We start from the raw sequence: 26,422 nt of genomic DNA, 5'->3' as shown, positions 1-26,422 counted from the left end.
TGGGGATCCCTCTCACCCCTCAGCAGGCCCAGGAATTGGGGATCACTGTCACCCCTCAACAGGCCCAGGAATTGGGGATCCCTCTCACCCCTCAGCAGGCTCAGTCTCAGGGGATCACTCTCACCCCTCAGCAGGCCCAGGCCCTGGGGATCCCTCTCACCACTCAGCAGGTGCAGGCTCAGGGGATCCCTCTCACCCCTCAGCAGGCTCAGGAATTGGGGATCCCTCTCACCCCTCAGCAGGCCCAGGCACTGGGAATCCCCATCACTCCAGTAAATGCCTGGGTGTCAGCTGTCACTCTTACTCCTGAGCAAACCCAGGTGTTGGAGTCCCCTATCAACTTAGAACAGGCTCAAGAACAGTTATCGAAGTTAGGGGTTCCTCTCACCTTAGATAAAGCCCATACCTTGGGATCGCCCCTCACCCTTAAGGAAGTCCAGTGGTCCCATAAACCATTTCAGAAACCGAAGGCTTCTCTCCCCACTGGGCAGTGCATCATATCAAGATTGTCTCCAAGCCTTAGGCTGTCCCTGGCATCATCAGTTCCTACTGCTGAGAAGTCCTCTATATTGCAGATATCAACGGTTCCCCTCAACCAAGGCCCCTTTGCCCCTGGGAAGCCCCTAGAAATGGGGATTATTCCTGAGCCTAAACTTGGGGCACCACAGACTCTTCATTCCTCTGGACAGACCCTGGTATACGGAGGTCAATCCACTTCTGCACAGTTCCCGGCACCACAGGCCCCTCCCACCCCTGGGCAGCTGCGAATATCTGGGGCCCCTCCCACTCCAGGGCAGCCCTTTGAACTGGAGGCCTTTAGCTCTAGGGAGCTTTTCGTAACTAGGGCCTCTCTGACTCCTCCGCCACCTCAGATGTCAAACGCCCCTCTTGCCCCCAGGCAGCGTCTTATAGCTGGAGTCCCACCCACTTCTGGACAGATTCCAAGTCTCTGGGCTCCTCTTTCTCTTGGGCAGCGCTTAGTTCCTGAAGCCTCTGCCATCCCTGGGGACCTCCTGGAATCTGGACCCTTAACCTTCTCTGAGCAGCTCCAGGAATTCCAGCTTCCTGCCACTGCTGAACAATCTCCCTATCTGCAGGCTCCTTCTACCTCTGGGCAGCATCTGCCACCATGGACCCTTCCTGGGCGAGCTTCTTCATTATGGATCCCTCCCACCTCTAGACATCCTCCCACACTCTGGCCTCCCCCAGCCCCTGGAAAGCCCCAGAAAGGTTGGTCCCCTTCTGTTGCTAAGAAAAGATTGGCAATTATTTCTTCTCTGACATCTGAATCAGCACTGATCCATCCTCGTGCTCCAGCTTTCAAGGTAGCTCAAGTTCCTTTCACCACTAAGAAGTTCCAAATGCCGGAGGTCTCTGACACTTCCGAAGAAACCCAGATACTTCGAGATCCTTTCGCTATGGAATCATTTAGAACATTTCAGTCCCATCTCACCAAATACAGGACCCCAGTATCCCAAACCCCTTACACTGGTGAAGGGGCCCTTCCCACTCTCATGAAGCCTACATCACTATCTTCTCTCACTACTCTACTCAAAACATCACAGATTTCACCTTTGGAATGGTACCAGAAATCCCGATTCCCTCCTATAGACAAGCCCTGGATACTGAGTTCAGTTTCAGGTACCAAGAAACCCAAAATAATGGTGCCCCCTTCCTCTCCTCAAGAACTTGAAGAAAAGAGGTATTTTGTTGATGTGGAGGCTCAGAAGAAGAACCTGATACTATTAAATCAGGCTATAAAAACTTGTGGACTCCCTTCACAGCTGCACACAACGGCTAGGACTGTCATAATTGAGATACTTCATACGGACACGGTTCAGTTGGGATACCTATTCCGCAAGTACATTGCCTATAGGCTGATCCTGTATGCCAGGTAGATACAATTATTATATGTCTAGTTTTCTGGTTTAGTTCTGATTGCAAATATTTTCTGTCATTGTCCCAGAAGTATATTCATATTTGTCAGACCATATGTTCTAAAAGACTGTCTTATATAAGGTCTATGAGAAGGAAGCCTGTTTAAGATAGCAAAAGGAGATATATTTTTTGGAAAACAAGAAATGACATATAACATGATCCATTTCATCTATATATATCTCCAGCAGAGAAGCCAAGTATATTTTGTGGATCATGGTTGGTCTCCAAAATATCAACTTCAAAAGTTTAGAGATGCTTTCCACTTATTCTGAATTTCTTTCATCATTTTTGGTTCACCAGAAATGTATGATTTTTAAAATGGGAGATGGCATAAAAAAGAATGAGACCAGGGATGGTGGCTCATGCCTGTAATCCCAGCATTTTGGGAGGCTGAGGCAGGTGGATCATTTGAGGCCAGAAGTTCAAGACCAGCCTGGCCAACATGGTGAAATCCTATCTCTGCAAAAAAAATACAAAAATTAGACAGGCATGGTTGTGTGCACCTGTAATCCCAGGATTACTTGGGAGGCTGGGGCAGGAGAATCACTTGAACCCGGGAGGTGGAGGTTGCAATGAGCTGATCGTGCCACTGCACTCCAGCCTGGGTGAGAGAGTCAGATTCTGCCTCAAAATAAAATAATAATAATAATAAAAAGAGATCCTGCCATTTGCAACAACATGGATGGAACTAGAGGTCATTATGTTAAGTGAAATAAGCAGGGCACAGAAAGACAAACTTCACATGTTCTCACTTATTTGCGGGAGCTAAAAATTAAAACAATTGAACTAATGGACATAAAGAGTAGAAGGATGGGTCAGGTGCAGTGACTCACACCGGTAATCCCAGCATTTTGGAAGGCTGAGGGGAGAGGATCACTTGAGCCCAGGAGTTTGAGACCAGCCTGGACAACAAATTGAGACCCTGTCTCTACAAAAAAATACAAAAAATTAGCTGGGCATGATGGTGCATGCCTGTAGTCCCAGTTACTCAGGAAGCTCAGCTTGGAGGATCACTCAAGCCCCAGGAGTTCGAGACTGCAGTAAACCAAGATCGCGCCACTGCACTCCAGCCTGGGTGACAGAGTGAGACCCAGTCTCAGGAAAAAAAAAGAGAAGGATGGTTACCAGAGGCTAGAAAGGGTAGTGGGGGTGGGGGAAAGTAGAGATGGTTAATGGATACAAAAAAATAGAATGAATAAGATCTAGCAATTGAAAGCACAAGGGGGTGACTATAGTCAATAATAATGTAATTGTACATTTAAAAATAACAAAGAATATAATTGGATTATTGGATTGTTTGTAACACAAAGGATAAATGCTTGAGGCAGTGGATACCCCATTTACCCTGATATGATTATTATACATTGCATGCCTGTATCAAAACACCTCCTGTACCCCCAAAATATATATACCTACTGTGTACCCACAAAAAAATTTTTTAATGAAAAAGAAAAGGTTCACACCTGTAATCCCAGCACTTTGGGAGGCCGAGGCGGGCGGATCACGAGGCCAGGAGATCGAGACCATCCTGGCTAACACGGTGAAACCCCATCTCTACTAAAAATATGAAAATTAGTCAGGCATGGTGGTACGTGTCTGGAATCCCAGCTACTTGGGAGGCTGGGGCAAGAGAATTGCTTGAACCCAAGAGGCGGAGGTTGCAGTGAGCCATGATTGAGCCACTGAACTCCAGCCAGGGGGGCAGAGCAAGACTCCATCTCAGGAAAAAATAAAAAATAAAAAATAAACAGAAAAGAAAAATAAAAAAAACAAGTAAATACAGGCAGGGTGCAGTGGCTGATGCCTGTAATCCCAGCACTTTGGGAGGCCAAGGCAGGTGGGTCATTTGAGGTCAGGAGTTCGAGACCACCCTAGCCAACACGGTGAAACCTCATCTCTATTTAAAAAAACAAAACAAAACAAAAAATCAGCCTGGCTAACATGGTGAAACCCCATCTCTACTAAAAATACAAAAATTAGCTGGACGTGGTGGTGGGTGCCTATAATCCTACCTACTCAGGAGGCTGAGGCAAGAAAATCGTTTGAACCCAGGAGGCGGAGGTTCTAGTGAGCTGAGATCGCGCCATTGCACTCCAGCCTGGGCAACGGGGCGAGACTCCATCTCAAATAAAAAAAAAAAAAAAGAAAGAAAATTACCAGGCATGGTGGCACACACATGTAGTCCCAGCTACTCAGGAGGCTGAGGCAGAAGAATTGCTTGAACCCGGGAGGCAGAGGTTGCAGTGAGGCAAGACTGTGCCTTCGTCTCAAGAAAACAAACAAACAAACAAACAAAAACAAAACAAAAAAAAACAACCAAACAAACATAAAAACAAAGGGAGATGGCAGATTATGTAGGAGGTTGTTGCCACGGTAAATTTGCTGTTGGGGTGACCTGGAGGCAGCAAGCAGCAGGTCCTGGTCCTGATTTTTATTTTTATTTTTATTTTTTTTGAGACGGAGTCTTGCTCTGTTGCCCAGGCTGGAGTGCAGTGGCGCGATCTCAGCTCACTGCAAGCTCTGCCTCCTGGGTTTACGCCATTCTCCTGCCTCAGCCTCCCGAGTAGCTGGGACTACAGGTGCCCGCCACCTCGCCCGACTAGTTTTTTTGTATTTTTTTTTTAGTAGAGACAGGATTTCACCGTGTTAGCCAGGATGGTCTTGATCTCCTGACCTCGTGATCTGCCCATCTTGGCCTCCCAAAGTGCTGGGATTACAGGCTTGAGCCACTGCGCCCGGCCTGGCCCTGATTTTTAAAAGTTGCAAATATCAGAAATGGATTAGGGCAGGTAACAGTTTTCCTGACATTCTTAACATTTGCAATTGAAATTACCAACCTATTATTTCGGGGAATTTTTTTTTTGAGATGGAGTCTCCCTGTTTTGCCCAGGCTGGAGTGCAGTGGCATGATCTTGGCTCACTGCAACCTCCGCCTCCTGGGTTCAAGCGATTATCCTGCCCTCAGCCTCCAGAGTAGCTGGAGGCGTGTGCCACCATGCCCAGCTAATTTTTGTATTTTTTGTAGAGACGGGGTTTCACCATGTTGGCCAGGCTGGTCTCGAACTCCTGACCTCAGGTGATCCGCCCGCCTCAGCCTCCCAAAGTGCTGGGATTACAGGTGTGAGCCACCACACCCAGCTATTATTTTCTTTCTTTTTCTTTTCTTTTCTTTCTTTTTTTTTTTTTTTTTTTTTGAGATGGAGTCTTGCTCTGTCGCCCAGGCTGGAGTGCAGTGGCACAATCTCGGCTCACTACAAGCTCCGCCTCCTGGGTTCATGCCATTCTCCTACCTCAGCCTCCTGAGTATCTGGGACTACAGGAGTCCGCCACCACGCCCGGCTAATTTTTTGTATTTTTTGTAGAGATGGAGTTTCACCGTGTTAGCCAGGATGGTCTCGATTTCCTGGCCTCGTGATCTGCCCGCCTCGGCCTCCCAAAGTGCTGGGATTACAGGCACGAGCCACCGCACCTGGCCACCCGGCTATTATTTTCTATTGATCTGCCTATTGATCACTTCCATTCTTTGTTATTTTCGTTTTATTTTTTATGATGCAGTCTTTGAGGTCATTATTAGCACTGTTTGCCAGCACTTGTCAATGAGATGTGAGCAGAATTGATGTTATTTCTGTGCTGAGCTTGTCATTGTTGGTTTGATGACCTACAGAGTTTCTTTTTCCTCTGGCATAATAACCCACAATGTTCAAGGTGATTGTTGTTCCTTTAAACATGTCCCTGAAAGAATACAGTGAAGTTCACCCCCTGCCAAGCCATGATGGATTCGTAGTATGAGCAACAAGTGAATTTTTTGCTGTTTTAAGCCACTGAGGCTTGGGAGTTTTGTTAAAACAGCAAAACCTAGCTTATCTTCGCTAATATAGTCTTCCTATCCAAGAATATGGTATCTCTCTCTTTTTTCTTTTTTTTTGAGACAGAGTCTCACTCTGTCACCCAGGCCAATTATACATCTTTTTGTTGTTGTTGTTCAGGTTTAGGTGTGTGTGTGTGTGTGTGTGTGCATGTGTGAACACATATGCACAAAATTTTGATTTTTGTATGTTTAAATAAATGTATAAAACAGATACAGGGCTGGGCACAGTGGCTCACGCCTGTAATCTTACAGCATTTTAGGAGGCTGAGGTGGGCAGATCACCCAAGGTCAGGAGTTCAAGACCAACCTGGCCAACATGGTGAAACCCCGTCTCTAATAAAAATACAACAATTAGTTGGGCATGGTGGCATATGCCTGTAATCCCAGATACGCGGATGGCTGAGGCAGGAGAATTGCTTGAACCCGGGAGGCAGAGGTTGCAGTGAATTGAGATGGCGCCACCACTACACTCCATTCTGTACGACAGCGCGAGACTCAGTCTCAAAAAAAAAAAAAAAAAAAAGCATCTTAAAGTTTTCATCTAGTTCTTGCATATTCTAAGTGTTTATTTTTGTTATTGTTGCTATTGTAAATGGAGACTCAATTTTGTATGCAGCCATCTTACTGTATTAAAGCATTACAAACATATTTTCATTGTCCTTCCTTCCTTCTTTCCTTCCTTCCTTCCTTCCTTTCTCTCTTTCTTTTCTTTCTTTCTCTCTCTCTTTCTTTCTTTTTTTTTCTTTCTTTCTTTCTTCTTTTATTTTTTGGCAGGGTCTGGCTTTGTCACCCAGCTGGAGTGCAGTGGTACAATCTTGGCTCACTGCAACCTCTGCCTCCCAGACTCAAGTAATCCTTCTACCTCAGCCTCCTGAGTAGCTGGGACTATAGGCACATGCCACCACACCTGGCTTTTGTATTTTTTTTTTTTTTCTGAGACAAAATCTCGCTCTTGTCCCCCAGGCTGGAGTGCAATGGCATGATATAATACCATTCAAAGCAATCTACAGATTCAGTGATATTCTTATTAAACTATCAATGTCATTTTTCACTACATAAGAAAAAACTATTCTAAAATTCAATGGAACCAAAGAGAGCCCAAATAGCCAAAGCCATCCTAAGCAAAAACAACAAAGCTGGAGGCATATCACATTATCCAACTTCAAACTATACTATAAGGCTACAGTAACCAAAACAACATTGTACTGGTACAAAAACAGACACATAGACCAATGGAACAGAATAGAGAACCCAGAAGTAAAGCCCCATACCCACAACCATCTAATCATGGACAAAGTCAACAAAAATAAGAAATGAGGAAAGGACTCTCTTTTTTTTTTTGAGACGGAGTCTCGCTCTGTCGCGCGGGCTGGAGTGCAGTGGCCGGATCTCAGCTCACTGCAAGCTCCGCCTCCCGGGTTTACGCCATTCTCCTGCCTCAGCCTCCCGAGTAGCTGGGACTACAGGCGCCCGCCACCTCGCCCGGCTAGATTTTTGTATTTTTTAGTAGAGACGGGGTTTCACCATGTTAGCCAGGATGGTCTCGATCTCCTGACCTCGTGATCCGCCCGTCTCGGCCTCCCAAAGTGCTGGGATTACAGGCTTGAGCCACCGCGCCCGGCCAAGAGGAAAGGACTCTCTATCCAATAAATGATGCTGGGACAGCTGGCCATATGCAGAAGAATGAAATTGCATCCCTACCTTTCACCATATACAAAAATTAACTCAAGATGGATTAAAGATTTAAATGTAAGAGTTCAAACTATACAAATCCTAGAAGAAAACCTAGGAAATATCATTCTGTTTCCTTTTTTCTTTGTATTTATTTATTAGAGACAGAGTTTTTGCTCTGTTGCCCAGCTTGGAGTGCAGTGGCACGATCTCACCTCACTGCAACCTCTGCCTCCTGGGTTCAAGCCATTCTCCTGCCTCAGTCTTGCTAACATCTGTTAGCAAAGCTGCAGAGAAAAGGAATGCTTATCCGCTGTTAATGGGAATGTAAATTAGCTCAGCCACTGTGGAAAGTAGTTTGAAGATTTCTTGTTTTTGTGGTGGTGGTGGTGTTTTGTTTTGTTTTGTTTTGTTTTTTAGACAAAGTTTTGCTCTTGTTGTCCACGCCTGGCTAATTTTTGCATTTTTAGTAGAGACAGAGTTTCATCATATTGGTCAGGCTGGTCTCGAACTCCTGACCTCAGGTGATCGGCCCGCCTTGGCCTCACACAGTGCTGGGATTACAGGTGTGAGCCACCGCGCCTGGCCTTGTTTTGTGTTTTGACATGGTCTTACTCTCTTGCCCAGCGCAATGATGGCTCACTGCAGTCTATATCTCCTGGGTTCATGCAATTTTCCCATATCAGCTTCTGAGTAGCTGGGACTACAGGCCTATGCCATCACGCCTGGCTAGTTTTTTAATTTTTAATTTTTTGTAGGGATAGGGTCTTACTATGTTTCCCAGGCTAGTCTTGAACTCCTGGGCTCAAGTTATCCTCCTGCCCCAGCCTCCCAAAATGTTGGGATTATAGGCATGAGACAACATGCCCAGCTGAGATTTCTCAAAGAACTTAAAATAGAACTACCACTTGACCCAGCAATCCCATTTCTGGGTATATATTCAAAGGAAAATAAATTATTTTACCAAAAAGACACATGCACTTGTCTGTTCATTGCAGCATTATTCACAAAGACATGGACTCAACCTAGGTACACATCAGTGGTGGACTGGATAAAGAAAATGTGGCATATATACAACATATGGAATACTATGCTGCCATAAACAAGAACAAAGTCATGTCCTTTGCAGCAAATGGATGCAGTTTGAGGCCATTATCCTAAACAAATTAATAGAAGAACAGAAAACCAAATACCGACATTCTTGCTTATAAATGGGAGCTAAATGTTGGGTGCACAGGGATGTAAGATGGGAACAAGACACTGGGGACCACTAGTAGGGGAGAGAGGAATTGGGACAAGGGTTGAAAAACTACCTATTGGGTACTATGCTCATAACCTGCATGATGGGATCATTTGTACCCCAAACCTCAGCATCACGCAATATAACCATGTAACAAACCTGCATATGTACCCTCGGAATCTAAAATAAAAGTTGAACTTACTAAACTAAAAAAGAAAAGTTGAATTAAACCAAATTCAATGTGATAAAAACAAAAAAACACAAAAGATTGGCTGGGTGTGGTGGCTTATCCTGTGTGGTGGCTTATCCTGTAATCCCAGCACTTTGGGAGGCCAAGGTGGGTGAATCACTTGAATCTAGGAGTTCAAGACCAGCCTGGCCAACATGGTGAAACCCCATCTCTACCAAAAAAAAAAAAAAAAAAGGCCAGGTATGGTGGCTCACACCTGTAATCCCAGCACTTTGGGAGGCCAAGGCAGGCAGATCACAAGGTCAGGAGAACAACACTATCCTGGCTAATACAGTGAAACCCTGTCTCTACTAAAAATACAAAAAATTAGCTGGGTGTGGTGGTGGGCACCTGTAGTCCCAGCTACTCTGGAGGCTGAGGCAGGAGAATGGCTTGAACCCTGGAGGTGGAGGTTGCAGTGAGCCGAGATTGTACCACTGCACTCCAGCCTGGGTGACGGAGTGAGACTCTATCTCAAAAAAAAAAAAAAAAAAAAAGAGAACACAAAAACTCACGGATTAGCTGGGTTCGCTGTAGTCCCAGCTACTCAGGAGGCTGAGGCATGAGAATTGTTTGAGCCTGGGAGACAGAGGTTGCAATGAGCCAAGATCGCACCACTGCACCACTGCACTCCAGCCTGGGCAACAGAGTGAGACTCTATCTCAAAATAACAACAACAACAAAAAACAACAAACAAACAAACAAACAAACAAAAAAACCCTGAATGTTCAATTTTGTTAAATAATGTGATTTGAGCACTTTATTTTCACATGTATTAAAGAAAATGTGGGCTGGGAAGGTGGCTTATGCTTGTAATCATAGCACTTTGGGAAGCTGAGGCGAGAGGATTGCTTGAGGCCAGGAGTTTCAAGACCAGCCTGAGCAACATATGGGGGCCCTGTCTTTTTCCTCCTGAGATAGGTTCTCACTATGTTGCCCATGCTGGAGTGCAGTGGCATGATCAGAGTTCACTGCAGTCTCAACTTCCCAGGTTTAAGCTATCCTCCCACTTCAGCCTCCCCAGTAGTTGGGACAATAGGCACACACCACTACACCTGGCTAATTTTTAAATTTTTTAAGATAGGGTCTCCTGTTGCCCAGGCTGGTCTTGAATTCCTAGGCTCAAATGATTCTGCCACCTTGGCATCCCGAAGTGCTGGGATTACAGTTGTCAGCCACTGTACCCAGCCTGACTCCATCATTAAAAAAAAAAAAATTATCTAGTCTTGGTGGTGTGCACCTGTAGTCCCAGCTACTTGGGAGACCGAGACAGGAGGGCTGCTTGAGCCCAGGAGTTCAAGGTTATGGTGAGTTATGCTCATGTCGTGCCACTGCACTCCACCCTGGGTGACGAGCGAGACCTTGTCTCAAAAACAAAAAAAAGAAAAGAAAAGAAAAAAAAGGCCGGAAGCAGTGGCTCACGCCTGCAATCCCAGTACTTTAGGAGGCTGAGGCAGGCAGATCACGATCTCAGGAGATCGAGACCATCCTGGCTAACGTGGTGAAACCCCATCTCTAATAAAAATACAAAAACAGGCCGGGCGCGGTGGCTCAAGCCTGTAATCCCAGCACTTTGGGAGGCCGAGACGGGTGGATCACGAGGTAAGGAGATCGAGACCATCCTGGCTAACACGGTGAAACCTCGTCTCTACTAAAAATACAAAAAAACTAGCCGGGCGAGGTGGCGGGCGCCTGTAGTCCCAGCTACTCGGGAGGCTGAGGCAGGAGAATGGCGTAAATCCGGGAGGCGGAGCTTGCAGTGAGCTGAGATCCGGCCACTGCACTCCAGCCCAGGCGATAGAGCAAGACTCCGCCTCAAAAAAAAAAAAAAAAAAAAATACAAAAACAAAACAAAATAAAACAAAACAAAACAAAAATTAGCCGGATGTGGTAGCATGCACCTATAGTAGAGCTGAGGCTGGAGAATTGCTTGAACCCAGGAGGCAGAGGTTGCAATGAGCTGAGATCATGCCACTGCACTCCAGCCTGGACAACAGAGCGAGATTCTGTCTCCAAAAAAAAAAAAGGAGATTTTTTTTTTCCTTAGTTCTATTAATATAATTATATTAAACCATCATTGTATTCCTGATATAAATCCTATTTGTTCTACATGTAACCTTCTTTGTTTTTTTTTTTTGTTTTTGTTTTTTTTAAGACAGAGTCTCGCTCTGTTGCCCAAACTGGAGTGCAGTGGCATGATCTCAGCTTACTGCAACCTCTGACTCCCAGGTTCAAGCAATTCTCTTGCATCAGCCTGTTTCAGCCTCCAGAGTAGCTGGGATTATAGGCACACCGCCACAATGCCTGGCTATTTTTTTTCCTTCTTTGAATATATTGTAGAATCAGTATATTTTATTAAGGATTTTTCTCATTCGTATTCATTAGTTAAGTTTGGCAGGCAGTTTACTTCTTATGGTATTATCTTTGTCAAGTTTTGGTATAATTTTGAACTTGCATCATTAAAAAATGGGGAAGTTTATCTTTTGTGCTCTGAAACAATTTAATAGTAAAATTAGCTGTTCTTATAAGGTTTGGCAGATTTCCCCTATGATATTATACTGGCTTAGTACTTTTTGAAGGGAATTCTTTGACAGCTTTCTCTCAAATTTTTTTTCGAGACGAAGTCTTGCTCTGTCGCCCAGGTTAGAGTGCAGTGGCACAATCTCAGCTCACTGCAACCTCCACCTCCTGGGTTCAGGGAATTCTCCTGCATCAGCCTCCTGAGTAGCTGGGATTACAGACGCACATCACTATGCCTGCCTAATTTTTGTATTTTTAGTGGAGACAGGGTTTCACCATGTTGGCCAGGCTGGTCTCGAACTCCTGACCTCATGATCTGCCCACTTCGGCCTCCCAAAGTGCTGGGATTACAGGTGTGAGCCACTGCGCCATGTCGCTTTCTCAATTTTTATGATTCGTTTAGATTTATTGAAGACTTTGAGAACCTAAGTGGCATAATCTGACCTGTCTCAGTAAAATCATTTAAAAATATGACTTTATACAATCATAACCTTAATCCCATTGAGGATCAATTCATTTTTTCAGAAACCTCTCTCTAATATTTAATGTTATAATAAAAAAATCACAGACAGATGCAACAACAAATAAAATACTGACAGATTAAAACTTTTATGACAAGGATGGCTAGGTCAAGAAGATTCTAATATTACATGTGAGAGAAAAATATTACAGTAATATAAACTGTTTTTGAATAAAGATTTCTGTAGAACCTCTATAAGTGAAGAATTCTACAGTTAAGTGCTAAAATATGGTTTTAGAATTGTATTCCCACATGATCAGTGAAATATATCTAAGAAGAGACAACAGGGAAGATGTAGAATTAGAAAAGATGAGCTGGGCGCGGTGGCTCATGCCTGTAATCCCAGCATTTTGGGAGGCCAAGACAGGCGGATCACCTGAGGTAATCCGTTTCAGACCAGCCTGGCCAACATGGTGAAACTCTGTCTCTGCTAAAAATAAAAATATTAGCCAGGCACAGTGGCGGGTGCCTGTAACCCTAGCTACTTGGGAGGCTGAAGCAGGAGACTTGAACCCAGGAGGCGGTGGTTGCAGTGAACTGAGATCGCACCACTGCACTCCAGCCTGGTGACAGAGTAAGACTGTCTCAAAAAAAGAAAAAGTCAGTAAAACAGAGAAGTCAGAGAGTGTAGCAGAGTAAAGAAAGGCAGCAGGAAGAAGCTGTGTGTGTGTGTGTGTGTGTGTGTGTGTGTGTGTAAAGTACTTTGTTGCTGGTACTTGGAACACAAAGAATAAGCAAAATGTAGTAAGAGATGAGACTGGAAAGATAAAAGAGAGGCAAGATAAAAAAGAATCCTAAATCATATGCTAAGGAACTTGTATTTCATTCTGTACCTAATAGAGGATAACTAAAGAATTATTAGCAAGGGAAGTAAAATACCAGTAATGTGGAAGACAGATTTAAGAAGAGTAAAGCTCATACAGAGGCATAAATTAGGACTAGGTGGCATCCATCTAAATGTTTTGAAAGAATATAAGGGTGAGAGTAGAATTACTAGGAAAATATTCACAGTTGTTTTAAAAGGATTCTATGCTAAGGTGATATATCAACAGTGTAACTCCTACTAAACAAAGGCATCCATGCCAGGCAAGCTGGTGGAGTCTAAATAAAAAGTAAAATCAGCCCAGTCTGGTGGCGTACACCTGTAATCCCAGCACTTTGGGTGGCCAAGGTGGAGGAACTGCTTGAGCCTTGGAGTTCGAGACCAGCCTGGGCAACATAGTGAGACCCTGTCTCTACAAAAATTATAAACATTAGCCAGGCGTGGTGGTATGTATGCCTGTGGTCCCAGCTACTTGGTAGGCTGAGGTGAGAGGATCATATGAGCCTGAGAGGTTGAGGTTGCAGTGAGCCGTGGATGCACCACTACACTCCAGCCTGGGCAACACAGTGAGACCCTGTCTCAAAAAAAAAAAAATTACTACAGTCTTGAAACAGTAAAAACAGATAGACTAAAGGAAATATACATTTTGTAGGAGAATCATGCTAATCTAATCTGGAATTGTTTGAGGAAACATTGTATGGACAAGGAGAAACTAAATGAAAATAAATTATGTAAATTTAGTTATGTGCATACAGGGGCTTATAATGCATCTACAACAAACAGGAACTTCAGATATATTATTGCATTTAACTGGAATAATGGGAATCAGGTTCAGAAAGTTCATCCTATTTGCCCAAATCACACAGCTAGTAAATGGTAGAAGTGAATTTTTAAAAATCCATTTCCAAAGTCGATAGTATACTGTACTACCTATTGTACTACATTGTCTTAAAGTAATAACTGTCATGGTTTTTATATTCAAATCCTAATCATGCTTTCTCTTAAACATAGGCTTTGAAGTCAGGCAGATCTTAGTTCAAATTTCCAGAACTTCTCTGAGACTTAAATGTGCTGCATGTAAAATGGATATAATAATATTTACTTCAAATAATGGTTGAGGCCAGGCATGGTTTTTAATATATTTTAAAAGTTATGCCAGGTGAAGTAGCTCACACCTGTAATCCCAGCACTTTGGGAGGCTGAGGTGGGTGGATCACCTGAGGTCAGGAGTTCGAGACCAGCCTGGCCAACATGGTGAAACACCGTCTCTGCTAAAAATACAAAAATTAGCTGGGCGTGGTGGTACATCCTGTAATGTCAGCTACTCAGGAGGCTGAGGCAGGAGAATTGCTTGAACCTGGGAGGTGGAGGTTACAGTGAGTTGGGATTGCACCATTGTACTCCAGCCTCGGCAACAAGAGAGAAACTCTGTCTCAAAATAAAATAAAATAAATTAAAACAAATAAAAGGTTGAAAGGGTTAAATAAAATAACATACGTAGTACAGTTGTAGTATTACCATAGTAGATACTCAGTAAATGTAAAGAATCTCCATCTAAAAATCAGTGTTCCTTAGGACAGGGCAATGTTTTATCAACATAAGTGGGATGGGCTAAGAGAGTGGAAACAAAATGTAAGGAGGATGAACAGCCATGATTCTAGATATAGGCTTTTTTTTTTTTTTTTTTTTTTGAGACGGAGTCTCGCTCTGTCGCCCAGGCTGGAGTGCAGTGGCACTATCTCGGCTCACTGCAAGCTCCGCCTCCCGGGTTCACGCCATTCTCCTGCCTCAGCCTCCCGAGTAGCTGGGACTACAGGCGCCCGCCATCTCGCCCAGCTAGTTTTCTATATTTTTTTTTTAGTAGAGACGGGGTTTCACCATGGTAGCCAGGATGGTCTCCATCTCCCGACCTTGTGATCCGCCCGTCTCGGCCTCCCAAAGTGCTGGGATTACAGGCTTGAGCCACCGCGCCCGGCCGATATAGGCTTTTAAATAGTAAGATACCCCCATGGTTACTACTGGATTGAATATTCAGATTTTTTTTTTTTTTTTTTTTTTAGACAGAGTTTTGCTCTGTTGCCAGGCTGGAATGCAGTGGCGCCATCTCGGCTCACTGCAACCTCCGCCTCCCAGGGTCAAGCAATTCTCCTGCCTCAGACTCCTGAGTAGCTGGGACTAAAGGCACTCGCCACCACGCCCAGCTAAATTTTGTATTTTTAGTAGAAACGGGGTTTCATCATGTTGGCCAGGATGGTCTTCATCTCTTGACCTTGTTATCCACCCGCCTCAGCCTCCCAAAGTGCTAGGATGACAGGCGTGAGCCACCGCGCCCAGCCTTCAGATTATTAAAAAAGAATTATCTCACCAGGCTCATGCGTATGATCCCAGCACTTTGGGAACCAAGGTGGGCAGATCACTTGGTCCCAGGAGTTAAAGACCAGCCTGGGCAACATGGTGAAACCCCATCTCTATCAAAAAAAAAAAAAAAAATTGGCAGACCTGATGGTGTGCCTGTAGTCCCAGCTACTTAGGGGGCTGAGGCAGGAGGATGACTTGAGCTCACGAAGTCAAGGCTGCAGTGAGCCAAGATCATGCCACTGCAACCTGAGTGACAAAGAGAGACCCTGTCAGGAAAAAAAAAAAAGAATTATCTCTAAAACTACATCCAACAATAAAGTCCGTAAGTTTGAAGTTAAACTAAACTTTTCCAAGCAGTGAAATATGATTTCAGTAAGAAAAAATGTAAAGAAATTTCAGTAAGAAAAAATGTAAGGAAATCTCAAAAGCCTGTGTAATTAGACAGAAAAATGTCAGGACATATTTGGTATGAAGAGGCTTATTGGAAAATTAAAAAATCTAATACATTCAAATATTAAATACAAAGATAATAATTTAAGTATTAAATGATCCATATATAGTAGGTTCTAAAGTATTCATTATATAGTAGTATTATAGTATTTATATATAGTATATATAAAATACATATATTCAGAAAAATATCTTTGATGAGTCCCCATCATCTACCAAAAAAAAAAAAAAAAAAGAGAGAGAGGATCCAAACTCCTTAACATGCCTTTTAAAGCCTTTCATAATCCAACCATTCCAGTCTCATCCCCCACTGTATCCTTTCACATATCTGTGGTCAAAAACCCCAGACTACTCATCACTTTCAAAATATAACTTTCGTTTTCTTACCTTTATTTATAGGATTTCTCCACCTGGACTTCCTCATCCCCTTCTTCCCTATTCTGTTCGTAAGCACAATGGTTTTCAAACTTTAGTAAAGTAAGAGTTACCTGAGATTTTAAAATGCAGATTCCTGAAGCCTACCACTAAGATTTTGATTCAAAGGTATGGAGAAGTACCTTGGAACCTGCATTTTCAACAAGCACCCCACCCGTCTCCCCCATATGATTCAGTCTAGGTGATCAGAGTCCGCACCTTGAGAAATATTGGCATTATGGAAGAAAGAAGATCTGGGCTTGCTTCCCAAATCTACCATTTATCATTTATGGGACATTAGAAGAAATATTTAACTTTGCTGAGATTTCTTTTCCTCTCCTGTAGAATGAGGATGGCAAAACTCTGTTTAGGACCACCAAAATGTGGTGGAATACATCATAGGAGGGCAGTGGGGAGAGAGAGAGAAAGGGAGAATCTTTTTATGACTGTCCCTCAAAATTCTGCTTGACATCTTCCTATAAAGCTTTCTTTATTATTCTTTTTTTTTTTTTTTTGAGAAAGAGTCTCAACTCTGTCACCCAGGCTGGAGTGCAGTGATGAAATCTCTGTTCAATGCAACCTTCATCTACCAGGTTCAAGTGATTCTCCTGACTCAGCCTCCCGAGTAGCTGTGACTATAGACACCTGCCACCACACCCGGCTAATTTTTGTATGTTTTAGTAGAGATAGGGTTTCACCACGTTCGCCAGGCTGGTCTCAAGCCCCTGTCCTTGTGATCTGCCTACCTCGGCCTCCCAACGTGCTGGGATTACAGGCATGAGCCACTGCGCCTGGCCTTATTACTCTTACTAGAATTAATTATGCTTTCCTTTTTGCTCCTGCAGCCTGTTTATATTTCTATTTAGCATTTATTCTATTTCTTTTTTTTTTTTACAAGTAACTTAGTCTCCTATTCTGGATTATAAGTGCTTTTGAAGGCAAGGACGCTGTCTTTTCCCTAATTGTATTAAGTACTTTCTATGTGTCTTTTTTTTTTTTTTTTTCTTTGAGACGGGATCTCACTCTGTTGCTCAGGCTGGAGTGCAATGGCACGATCTCTGCTCACTGCAAAATCTGTTGCCCGGGTTCAAGCGATTCTCCTGCCTCGGCCTCCCAAGTAGCTGGGATTACAGTCGCCTGCCACTGTGCCTGGCTAATTTTTGTGTTTTTAGTAGAGATGGGATTTCACCATGTTAGCCAGGCTGGTCTTGAACTCCTGACCTTGTGATCCACCTGCCTTGGCCTCACAAACTGCTGGAATTACAGGCGTGAGACACCGCGCCTGGCCTTACCTTCTATGTGTCTTACACATATCTATACCTATGAAAAAATGATCTATCTTATTCCCTAAGGTAATTTTTATTACAAATAGCCAGGTTTAACTATTTTTTTAAGAGCTGGAGTCTTGCCCTTAACAAAAAGGCAAATGTAGTGGCGTGATCATAACTCACTGCAGGCTCGAACTCCCTAGGTTCAAGCAAGCCTCTCGCCTCAGCCTCCTGAGTGGCTGTGTCTACAGGTCTGTGCCACCATGCCCAGCTATTTTTATTTTGCAGAGATGGAGTCTTACTACATTGTCCAGGCTGGTTGCAGACTCCTGGCCTCAAGCGATCCTCCCACCTCAGCCTCCCAAAGTGCTGGGATTACAGGCGTGAGCTACTTCACCTGGCATAACTTTTAAAATATATTAAAATAATTGTAAGCAACACTACTTTAACACTGGAAACTTGGTAAAGACTTAATGAAAATTTTGATATAATATAGATTTTTGAAGGTTCGTTCATAGGAACTGGATTTAAATCTTATTAAGCAAGCTTCCCATCCTTCTCTGCTTACTGGGGATGATGAGAGAATTGAAAGAAACTGAGGACAGGTCGGGCATAGTGGTTCACTCCTGTAATCTCAACATTTCGGGAGGCTGTGGCAGGAGGATCACTTGAGGTCAGGAGTTCAAGACCAGCCTGGACAACATGGCAAAACCCCATCTCTACTAAAAATACAAAAATTAGCTGAGCATGGTGGAGCACACCTGTATTCCCAGCTACTTGGGAGGCTGAGGCATGAGAATCACTTGAACCCGTGAGGCACAGGTTGCAGTGAGTCAAGATCATGCCACTGCACTCCAGCCTGGGCAACAGAGTTAGACTCTGTCTCAGAAAAATAAAATAAAATAAAATAAAATAAGATAAAGTAAAATAAAATAAAATAGACCATGCTCAGCGGCTCACGACTATAATCCCAGCACTTTAGGAGGCCAAGGCAGGTGGATCATGAGGTCAGAAGTTTGAGACCAGCCTGACCAACATGGAGAAATCCCATCTCTACTAAAAATACAAAAATTAGCCGGGTGTCGTGGTGCATGCCTGTAGTCCCAGGTACTCGGGAGGTTTGATTCAGGATAATTTCTTCAATCCAGGAGGCGAAGTTTGCAGTGAGCCAAGATGGCGCCATGGTACCTCCAGCCTGGGCAACAAGATCGAAACTCCGTTTCAAAAAAAAGAAACTGAGGACAAGTTTGCTGAAGTAGGGTCTGCAACTATTATCATTCTAATTCTTATTAATCTTTTCAAGGAACAACATAGTGAAACGACTAAAAGCCATCCAAAATACTGGGAAAGGCTATGAGGCCAGGAACCTCCACGTGATGCTGAGCAGACTTGATGACTACGGGAAAAAGGTGATGCAGGTCTGGACTGAGAAGCAGAAGTCTCTAGGGCAGAAACGGAATCAGTGCCTGAAGAAAATGATACATGTATTCAACCAGGTAACTTGCTTTCCGCTCCCTCTCTCCAGCATGTTGTAAAAACGTGAAAGTGGTAAGCTTTGTAAATGACATTTACCTGGAGACACCATGTTATATTACTTTCCTGGGCCAGAAGTTAGTGAAATCAGGGTGTCTGCTGGGTTGGTTCCTTCTAGAAGCTCTGAGAGGGCATTCTGTTGCATGCTTCTCTCCTAGATTGTGGTGGCTCTGGGCAATCCTTAGCATTCCTCAGTTTGTAGCCACATAATTCCAATCTCTGCCTCCATCTTTCAAATGGCATTTTTTTTTTTTTGAGACAGTCTTGCTCTGTCTCCCAGGGAGTGCAGTGGCACTATTTCGACTTGCTGCAACCTCCACCTCCTGGGTTCAAGCAATTCTCCTGATTCAGCCTCCTGACTAGATGGGATTACAGGTGCCCACCACCACACCCAGCTACATTTTATATTTTTAGTAGAGATGGTGTTTCACCATGTTGGCCAGGCTGGTTTCAAATTCCTGACCTCAGGTGATCCACCCGCCTTGACCTCCCAAAGTGTTGGGATTATAGGTGTAAGCCACCATGCCTGGCCTGAGTTCTAATAATAAATATTACAAGCTGCGGTTCTAGAAACATTCTATATCTGTATATCCTTCTCTCTCAACGTCGATTAGTTTATAAGATGAGTTTACTTGCTACTTTGGAAGGTACAGAGAGGCTTCTCATCAGATTCTAATCCAAATTCTCATCCCAGTCAAACATATATTGTAAATTTTCCAGAACTGTTTTATTTTATTTTATTTTATTATTTAGTTATTTATTCTTGAGACAAGTTCTCACTGTGTCGCCCAGGCTGGCGTGCAGTGGTGTGATCTGCAACCTCTGCCTCCTGGGTTCAAGTGATTCTCCTGCCTCACCCTCCTGAGTAGTTGGGATTCCAGATGCCCGCCACCATGCCTGGTTAATTTTTGGATTTTTAGTAGTGACGGGGTTTCACCATGTTGGCCAGGCTGGTCTTGGACTCCTGACCTCAAGTGATCCGCCCACGGCAGCCTCCCAAAGTGCTGGGATTACAGGCGTGAGCCACTGCGCCCGGCCCAGAACAGTTATATTTTAAATATTACAGCTCTTTGTAAAAAAAAATGAATATGCTTCTTTTTTTGATTTGGCAAATATGGCCAATGTACATAGGTTAAAGCAATATGGGTTGGCAGCAACGTGCGTTGTCTAACAGGAATCACAATGCCTAGGGCATTTCAGAGGAGGAATAAGGGTCTGGGGCCAGGGAAGCCAGAATCCAGAGGATGAAGTATGGGTATCAAGGCTTGGAGAAAGGAGACAAAAAAAGTAAAAGGAATAAGAGGTTAGATATGAATGAATACTTTGCACTGAATCAGCGTGGTGGTCAAGATGGCTAGCTCCGCTACCAGATTGTCTGGGTTCAAATCAGCCTAGCTACATATTAGCTAAGTGACTTTATGCAAGCTGCTCACATTTTCTGAGCCTCAGATTCTCCTGCTGTAAGACAAGGGTAATAATAATACATACCGCATAAGGTTATTACAAATACCAAATCAGCTAATATATGGAAAGGGCTTAGTTCAGTGTCTGACATTCAGTAAGTATTTAGTAAATGCTGGCTATCATTACAGTTGCATATTGCTTCATAATTTATAAAGTGCTTCCATATATACTGTGTTTTACAATTCTCACAACAACTCTGTGTTATTATCCCTGTTTTAGAAATGAGGAGAAAGAAGTGTAGATAAGCAACTATCCCAAAGTCTCACAGCAAGAAAATAAGAGGACCAGGATTTGAGCTTAAGTAGGACCAAAGTGGGCTGGGCGCGGTGGCTCAAGCCTGTAATCCCAGCACTTTGGGAGGCCGAGACGGGTGGATCACAAGGTCAGGAGATCGAGACCATCCTGGCTAACACGGTGAAACCCCATCTCTACTAAAAAATACAAAAAACTAGCCGGGCGAGGTGGCGGGCGCCTGTAGTCCCAGCTACTCGGGAGGCTGAGGCAGGAGAATGGCATAAACCCGGGAGGCGGAGCTTGCAGTGAGCTGAGATCCAGCCACTGCACTCCAGCCTGGGTGACAGAGCAAGACTCCGTCTCAAAAAAAAAAAAAAAAAAAGTAGGACCAAAGTTTTTATGTAGTAGAGCTGCCACCTCTTGAAATGAAGCATGCTGGAGGTGGGTGGAGTAGGGAAAGGATTTGCAAATCCATGGAAAAGGAGAAGTCACAGTTTAGCCTAGGGCCAGCTCTGAAGACCCTTCTAAAGATTCTGTCTCTTTTCATGGTTTCCTTTTTCTGATCTATTTTTTTATAGCTCAAAAAGATATATGAATTGAATCTTAGTCAACCTATCCCCTTAATCATCGAAGAAAAGCAGATACCTGCCTCTACCACATTTGTTCAAAAGCCATTCTTAAAATTACTAGTGGAAGAGGACAGAACCTCTGACATATTCAAGAAATGTAGGTATGTGCTAGAAAGACTGATATTAAACTTTATTTGGACGATATGTGGGACCTGATTTTTTTCCCCTGCCCAAGAACTTCCCTTTCTCCACAATTATCAAATGGTGCAATGGAGAGTCTAAAGGAGTATTAGGCCGGACATGGTGGCTCACGCCTGTAATCCCAGCACTTTGGGAGGCCAAGACAGGTGGATTATCTGAGGTTGGGAGTTCAAGACCAGCCTGACTAACATGGAGAAACCCCGTCTCTACTAAAAAACAGTGCAAAATTAGCCTGGTGTGGTGGCACATGCCTGTAATCCCAGCTAGTTGGGAGGCTGAGGCAGGAGAATCGCTTGAACCTGGGTGGCCGAGGTTGCGGTGAGCCGAGATCGTGCCATTGCACTCCAGCCTGGGCAACAAAAGCGAAACTGTCTCAAAAAAAAAAAAAAAAGGAGTATTAATTCCTTTAGCTAGGTTGGCAAGAGGTTAATTTACATATATTTCTACTTAAATATTTAACATTGGATTTTGAGTTCCTCTAAAAATAGTCTTTTTTACTAAAAAACTAATTCTTTTAAGAATAGTTAATAAAGAAACTTAGAAGCATTATCTTCTTTTTTTCTTCTATTTTTTTTTTAAGGAGGCAGGAGCTTTGGGAAGGAAGGGGGAAAGTTATGTTGTCTCTCTACACCATGAAGCTAAAATGGTAGTTGTAAAATGGATTACTAGGTGAAGTCATGAAAATGCAGATTTGGTAACTCAGCAAATTCTGCTTTTTCATCCATCTCTCTGTCAAAGTGGGCATAGCTAATGCTGGTTAGTGCAAGGAGAGGGCATTACAGGATGAGGTGATAGTGGAGAAGGGAGAATAAGATATATTTTGATGGGCTATGGAGCTCAGGAGAATTTGGCATTCCCAACTTATGCTCTCTGATTCTGTAGACAACCAGAGGACCAGACAGAGGCCATCTGGAATGTTGATCTGTCCACTTCAAGCTACCCAATAGCAGAGAAGACATCTATGCATTCACTGTGGGCCCAGCTGGGTGGGTACCCAGATATTCCCAGGCTGCTTCAGTTAGAAGTGCAGTCTACCTTCCGAAAATCTCTTGCATCCCTCCAATCACAGTAAGTTATGGACTGGAAGCACTCTGGTAGTTGGGCCTTTGATCATATACCTTTTGGTTCCCTAACTTGACTTTCTCCTGTAGCACCAAGTACAGGAGAAATTGGTACTACATCAACCAAAAGTAATGTTTGGTATGAGGTTAGACTGACACCAGTCATAAAATAGTACAGGTAAATTCAGCATTAGTCTGTTAGTGTTTCTCATCATAGGCCTGTAGATGTCATCACTGAATAATATAAAATAAACAAAAAACCAATTATAATACCATGAACCTAATCTAACACTAGATAGGTCCACTTTTAATTCTATCCTTAGGGATTTGCTAATAGAAATACCAGAAAGACCATTGTAGAATGTTTTTCTCCATATTATGATTCAGTGACATGACCTTAAGTGCAATTATCATATCTAGACCCAAATTGAGTAAATTAGGTGTTTATTTCCTAGGATATATTGAAGAGATGACTCCACATTTCCAAAATCTGTTGAACCAGATTCTCACACCATCGGAAATTATTCCAGAGGAAATAAGGGCTTTGGAGACTGCGTTAACTCTTTCAGGACAGATAATTATTTAATATTCAAAATCAGGAATTTAGAAAATTGAACTTTTGTTAATCTTAAAGAGTTCACAGGAGCAGTCTGATCTATTTTGGTGAAATCTAAGTCCTGAAGTAAGAAGTAGTGTTAGCCTAGGTGCGGTGGCTCATGCCTGTAAATCCAGCACTTTGGGAGGCCAAGGCGGGTGGATCACCTGAGGTCGGGAGTTTCAGACCAGCCTGGCCAACATGGTGAAACCCTGTCTCTACTAAAATACAAGATTAGCTGGGCATGGTGGTGTACGTCTGTAATCCCAGCTACTCAGAGGCTGAGACAGGATAATCGCTGGAACCCAAGAGGCGGAGGTTGCAGTGAGCCCAGATTGTGCCATTGCACTCCAGCCTGGGCAATAGAGTGAGACTCTGTCTCAAAAAAAAAAAAAAAGTACTGTTAATTCACAAATTTGTCCAGGTGGCAGACACCATAAGACATTTAAAATTCTATAATACAGCAAAACATTAGGAAAAATATTACTATTTGATGTATACAGTATAAAGACATATATCATGAGCATGAGTTTATGGAAAAAAGTTATTAAACCAAATGTAACAATTAAGTTGAATAAGCATGACTCAGGTTACAATCAGAAAGCAACATTTTTTCTGGTCTCCCATTTTCCCTTTTATAGTGATTAAACTAATTAATTTAGGTTATTTTGAGGGATAATATTGCTAATTTAATGATTATAGGGGCTTGGGATGAAATACATAAATTTTTAAGTTTCACTTTCCTTACATTCCATTACTAGCTTCAAGTGTCAGATATCCTTCTGACCTAACCACTTCTTACTCATGCTAAATCTCTGCAGACTCTTATTTCCAGTTTACTATTTTATTTTCATTTATTTATTTTCTTTTTTTTCTTTTTTTTTTTTTTTTTGAGACGGAGTCTTGCTCTGTCGCCCAGGCTGGAGTGCAGCGCCGGATCTCAGCTCACTGCAAGCTCCGCTTCCCGGGTTTACGCCATTCTCCTGCCTCAGCCTCCCGAGTAACTGGGACTACAGACGTCCGCCACATCGCCCAGCTAGTTTTTTTGTATTTTTTTAGTAGAGACGGGGTTTCACCGTTTTGGCCAGGATGGTCTCGATCTCCTGACCTCGTGATCCGCCCGTCTCGGCCTCCCAAAGTGCTGGGATTACAGGCTTGAGCCACCACACCCGGCCATATTTATTTATTTTCAAGACAGAGTCTCCCTCTGTCATCCATGCTAGAGTGCAGTAGTGCAATCTCGGCTCGCTGAAACCTCTGCCTCCTGGGTTCAAGCGATTCTCCTCAGCCTCCCCAGGTAGCTGAGACTACAGGTGCATGCCACCACTCCCAGCTAATTTTGTTTGTATTTTTAGTAGAGACAAGGTTTCATCATGTTGGCCAGGCTGGTCTTGAACTCTTGACCTCAGGTGATCCACCTGCCTTGGCCTCCCAAAGGGCTAGGATTACAGGCATGAGCCACCGTGCCCGGGCTGGATATGTTTTAAAACCTACTTTGAGGCCAGGAGTGGTGGCTCATGCCTGTAATCCTGCACTTTGAGAGACTGAGGCAGGTGGATCACTTGAAGCCAGGAGTTCGAGACCAGCCTGGCCAACTTGGTGAAACCCTGTATCTACTAAAAATATAAAAAAATAGCTGGGCATGGTAGCACATACCTGTAGTCCCAGCTACTCAGGAGGCTGAGGCATGAGAATGGCTTGAGTCTGGGAGGCAGAGGTTTCAGTGAGCCGAGATCACGCCACTGCACTCCAGCCTGGGCAACAAAGACTGTGTCTCAAAATAAAAAATAAAATAAAATAAAGAAAACTTACTATATGTTTCATTAAACAGTACATCTTTGAAATTTTTCTCTGCTAATAAATATAGAGCTACATCATCATTTTGTTGGTTGCATGATATTCATTGTATATCTGTAGTTTTTGTTTTTAAAGACGTGGTCTTGCTCTGTCACTCAGGCTACAGTGCAGTGACATAATCATAGCTCAGTGTAACCTCGAACTTCTGGGGTCAAGTGATCCTCCTGCTTTAGTCTCCCAAGTAGCTGGGATTACAGGCACACCTGGCCCATTGTATAGATATATCGTAATTTATTGAATTGTTCTCCTACTGATAGAAATTTGGATATTTTCCTACGTTGCAAACAATGCTACACCAAATATCTTTGCAGTACTTTGTATATTTATGTAATTATTTTCCTATGAAAATTCCATTAAAATAATATTCAGGTTTTTCCAATTACATAAGTAATGCATGTTCACCAAAAATTTAAAAAATACAGACAGGTCTATCCTTGGAAATAACCATCATTAATTATCAATATTTAAGCCATGTTCTAACTTTAGGTATAAGAATACTGTCTAATAAGTAATAAGGTATTGCCAAGTCCTTTTCTTCCTGATTTTGGGTCTTCGAGGCATTCTGTCACCTTTATGGTAACTTTATGTATATGGATTACAGGCCAGTCACAGTGGTCACACCTGTAATCCCAGCACTTTGGGAGGCCAAGGAACTCCTGAACTTAGATTGCTTGAGTTCAGGAGTTCAAGACCAGCCTGGGCAACATGGCAAGACCCCAGTCTGCACCAAAAGTACAAAAAAACAGCCAGGTACGGTGGTGTGCACCTGTGGTCTTAGCTATTTGGGAGGCTGAGGTGGGAGGATTGCTTGAGCCCGGGGAGCAGAGGTTGCAGTGAGCTGAGATGGCACCACTGTACTACAGCCTGTGTGACAGTAGGAGACCCTGTCTCAAAAACAAACAAACAAACAAACAAAAGGATTACATATAGATTTTACTAGTTTAACTTTGTGAGTTCTGGAGGCACTTTTATTTTCCCTGTGACTCACCTATATTCCCACAAATGTGTTTAAAGCAATTTATAATGAGGCTAATTTTCTTGTCTCATTTCCAGGGTTAAGAAGATTCCCAAATGACTGTAAAATTAAATACAAGCATGTTCAAAGTACATTTCAATATCTTTCGGTAAAATGCCTATTTTCTTCTCTTTTGTGCGTATGTATTGCTTTGTGTTTCCTTTGCTTTTATATTCTGCCTGTAGTTCTTCAGGTTGAACATCTTCATTTCTGGACTACTACTATGAAGAAAGAGTATCTTCTGCTCTAGATAACTGGAAACACAAAGCTTCAACAACCCTGAGGTAGGCTGAGTCATGAAAGGGACATAATTATGGTCCCCTAACATGATGGCAAAGTGGCACAGTCTGCTTCCCCCAGTCTAAACCGGAAGACACCGCAGAATGAAGAAATAAATGAGTATAATGAAGGAAACTAAAAACCAGCAAAAACCCCAGAAGAATTAGAAGGTGGTTATGACTGGTAATGAAGGGAAATAATAATGTTACCACCAGAGGGTTGTGACTACAAGTTGTCCAGGTTCTTGGCATTTTGAACAAAGAATTGGGCAAAACACCCAGCAAAGCAAAGAAAGAATGAAGCAACAGAAGAAGT

The 26,422-nt window shown here is 43.2% G+C and overlaps 1 protein-coding gene across 1 annotated transcript in view; it reads left to right on the top strand.

The window, feature by feature from the left end:
* FAM186A (family with sequence similarity 186 member A) overlaps positions 1-25,888 on the top strand; it is a 74,246-nt gene extending 48,358 nt beyond the window's left edge. The window contains exons 5-10 of the mRNA XM_031936350.1: positions 1-801; positions 907-1,894; positions 18,603-18,795; positions 21,109-21,260; positions 22,183-22,368; positions 25,867-25,888. The exon at positions 1-801 is cut by the window's left edge and continues 8 nt beyond it. Coding sequence (XP_031792210.1) covers positions 1-801; positions 907-1,894; positions 18,603-18,795; positions 21,109-21,260; positions 22,183-22,368; positions 25,867-25,888 — 2,342 coding nt within the window. The remainder of the gene's footprint in view (positions 802-906; positions 1,895-18,602; positions 18,796-21,108; positions 21,261-22,182; positions 22,369-25,866) is intronic.
* Positions 25,889-26,422: the final 534 nt, after the last annotated feature.

Source organism: Piliocolobus tephrosceles, chromosome 10 (genome assembly GCF_002776525.5).
Source record: "Piliocolobus tephrosceles isolate RC106 chromosome 10, ASM277652v3, whole genome shotgun sequence".
Classification (NCBI taxonomy): domain Eukaryota; kingdom Metazoa; phylum Chordata; class Mammalia; order Primates; family Cercopithecidae; genus Piliocolobus; species Piliocolobus tephrosceles.
Note: the sequence above shows the minus strand (reverse complement) of the source record. Positions and strands in the feature narration are given on the sequence as shown.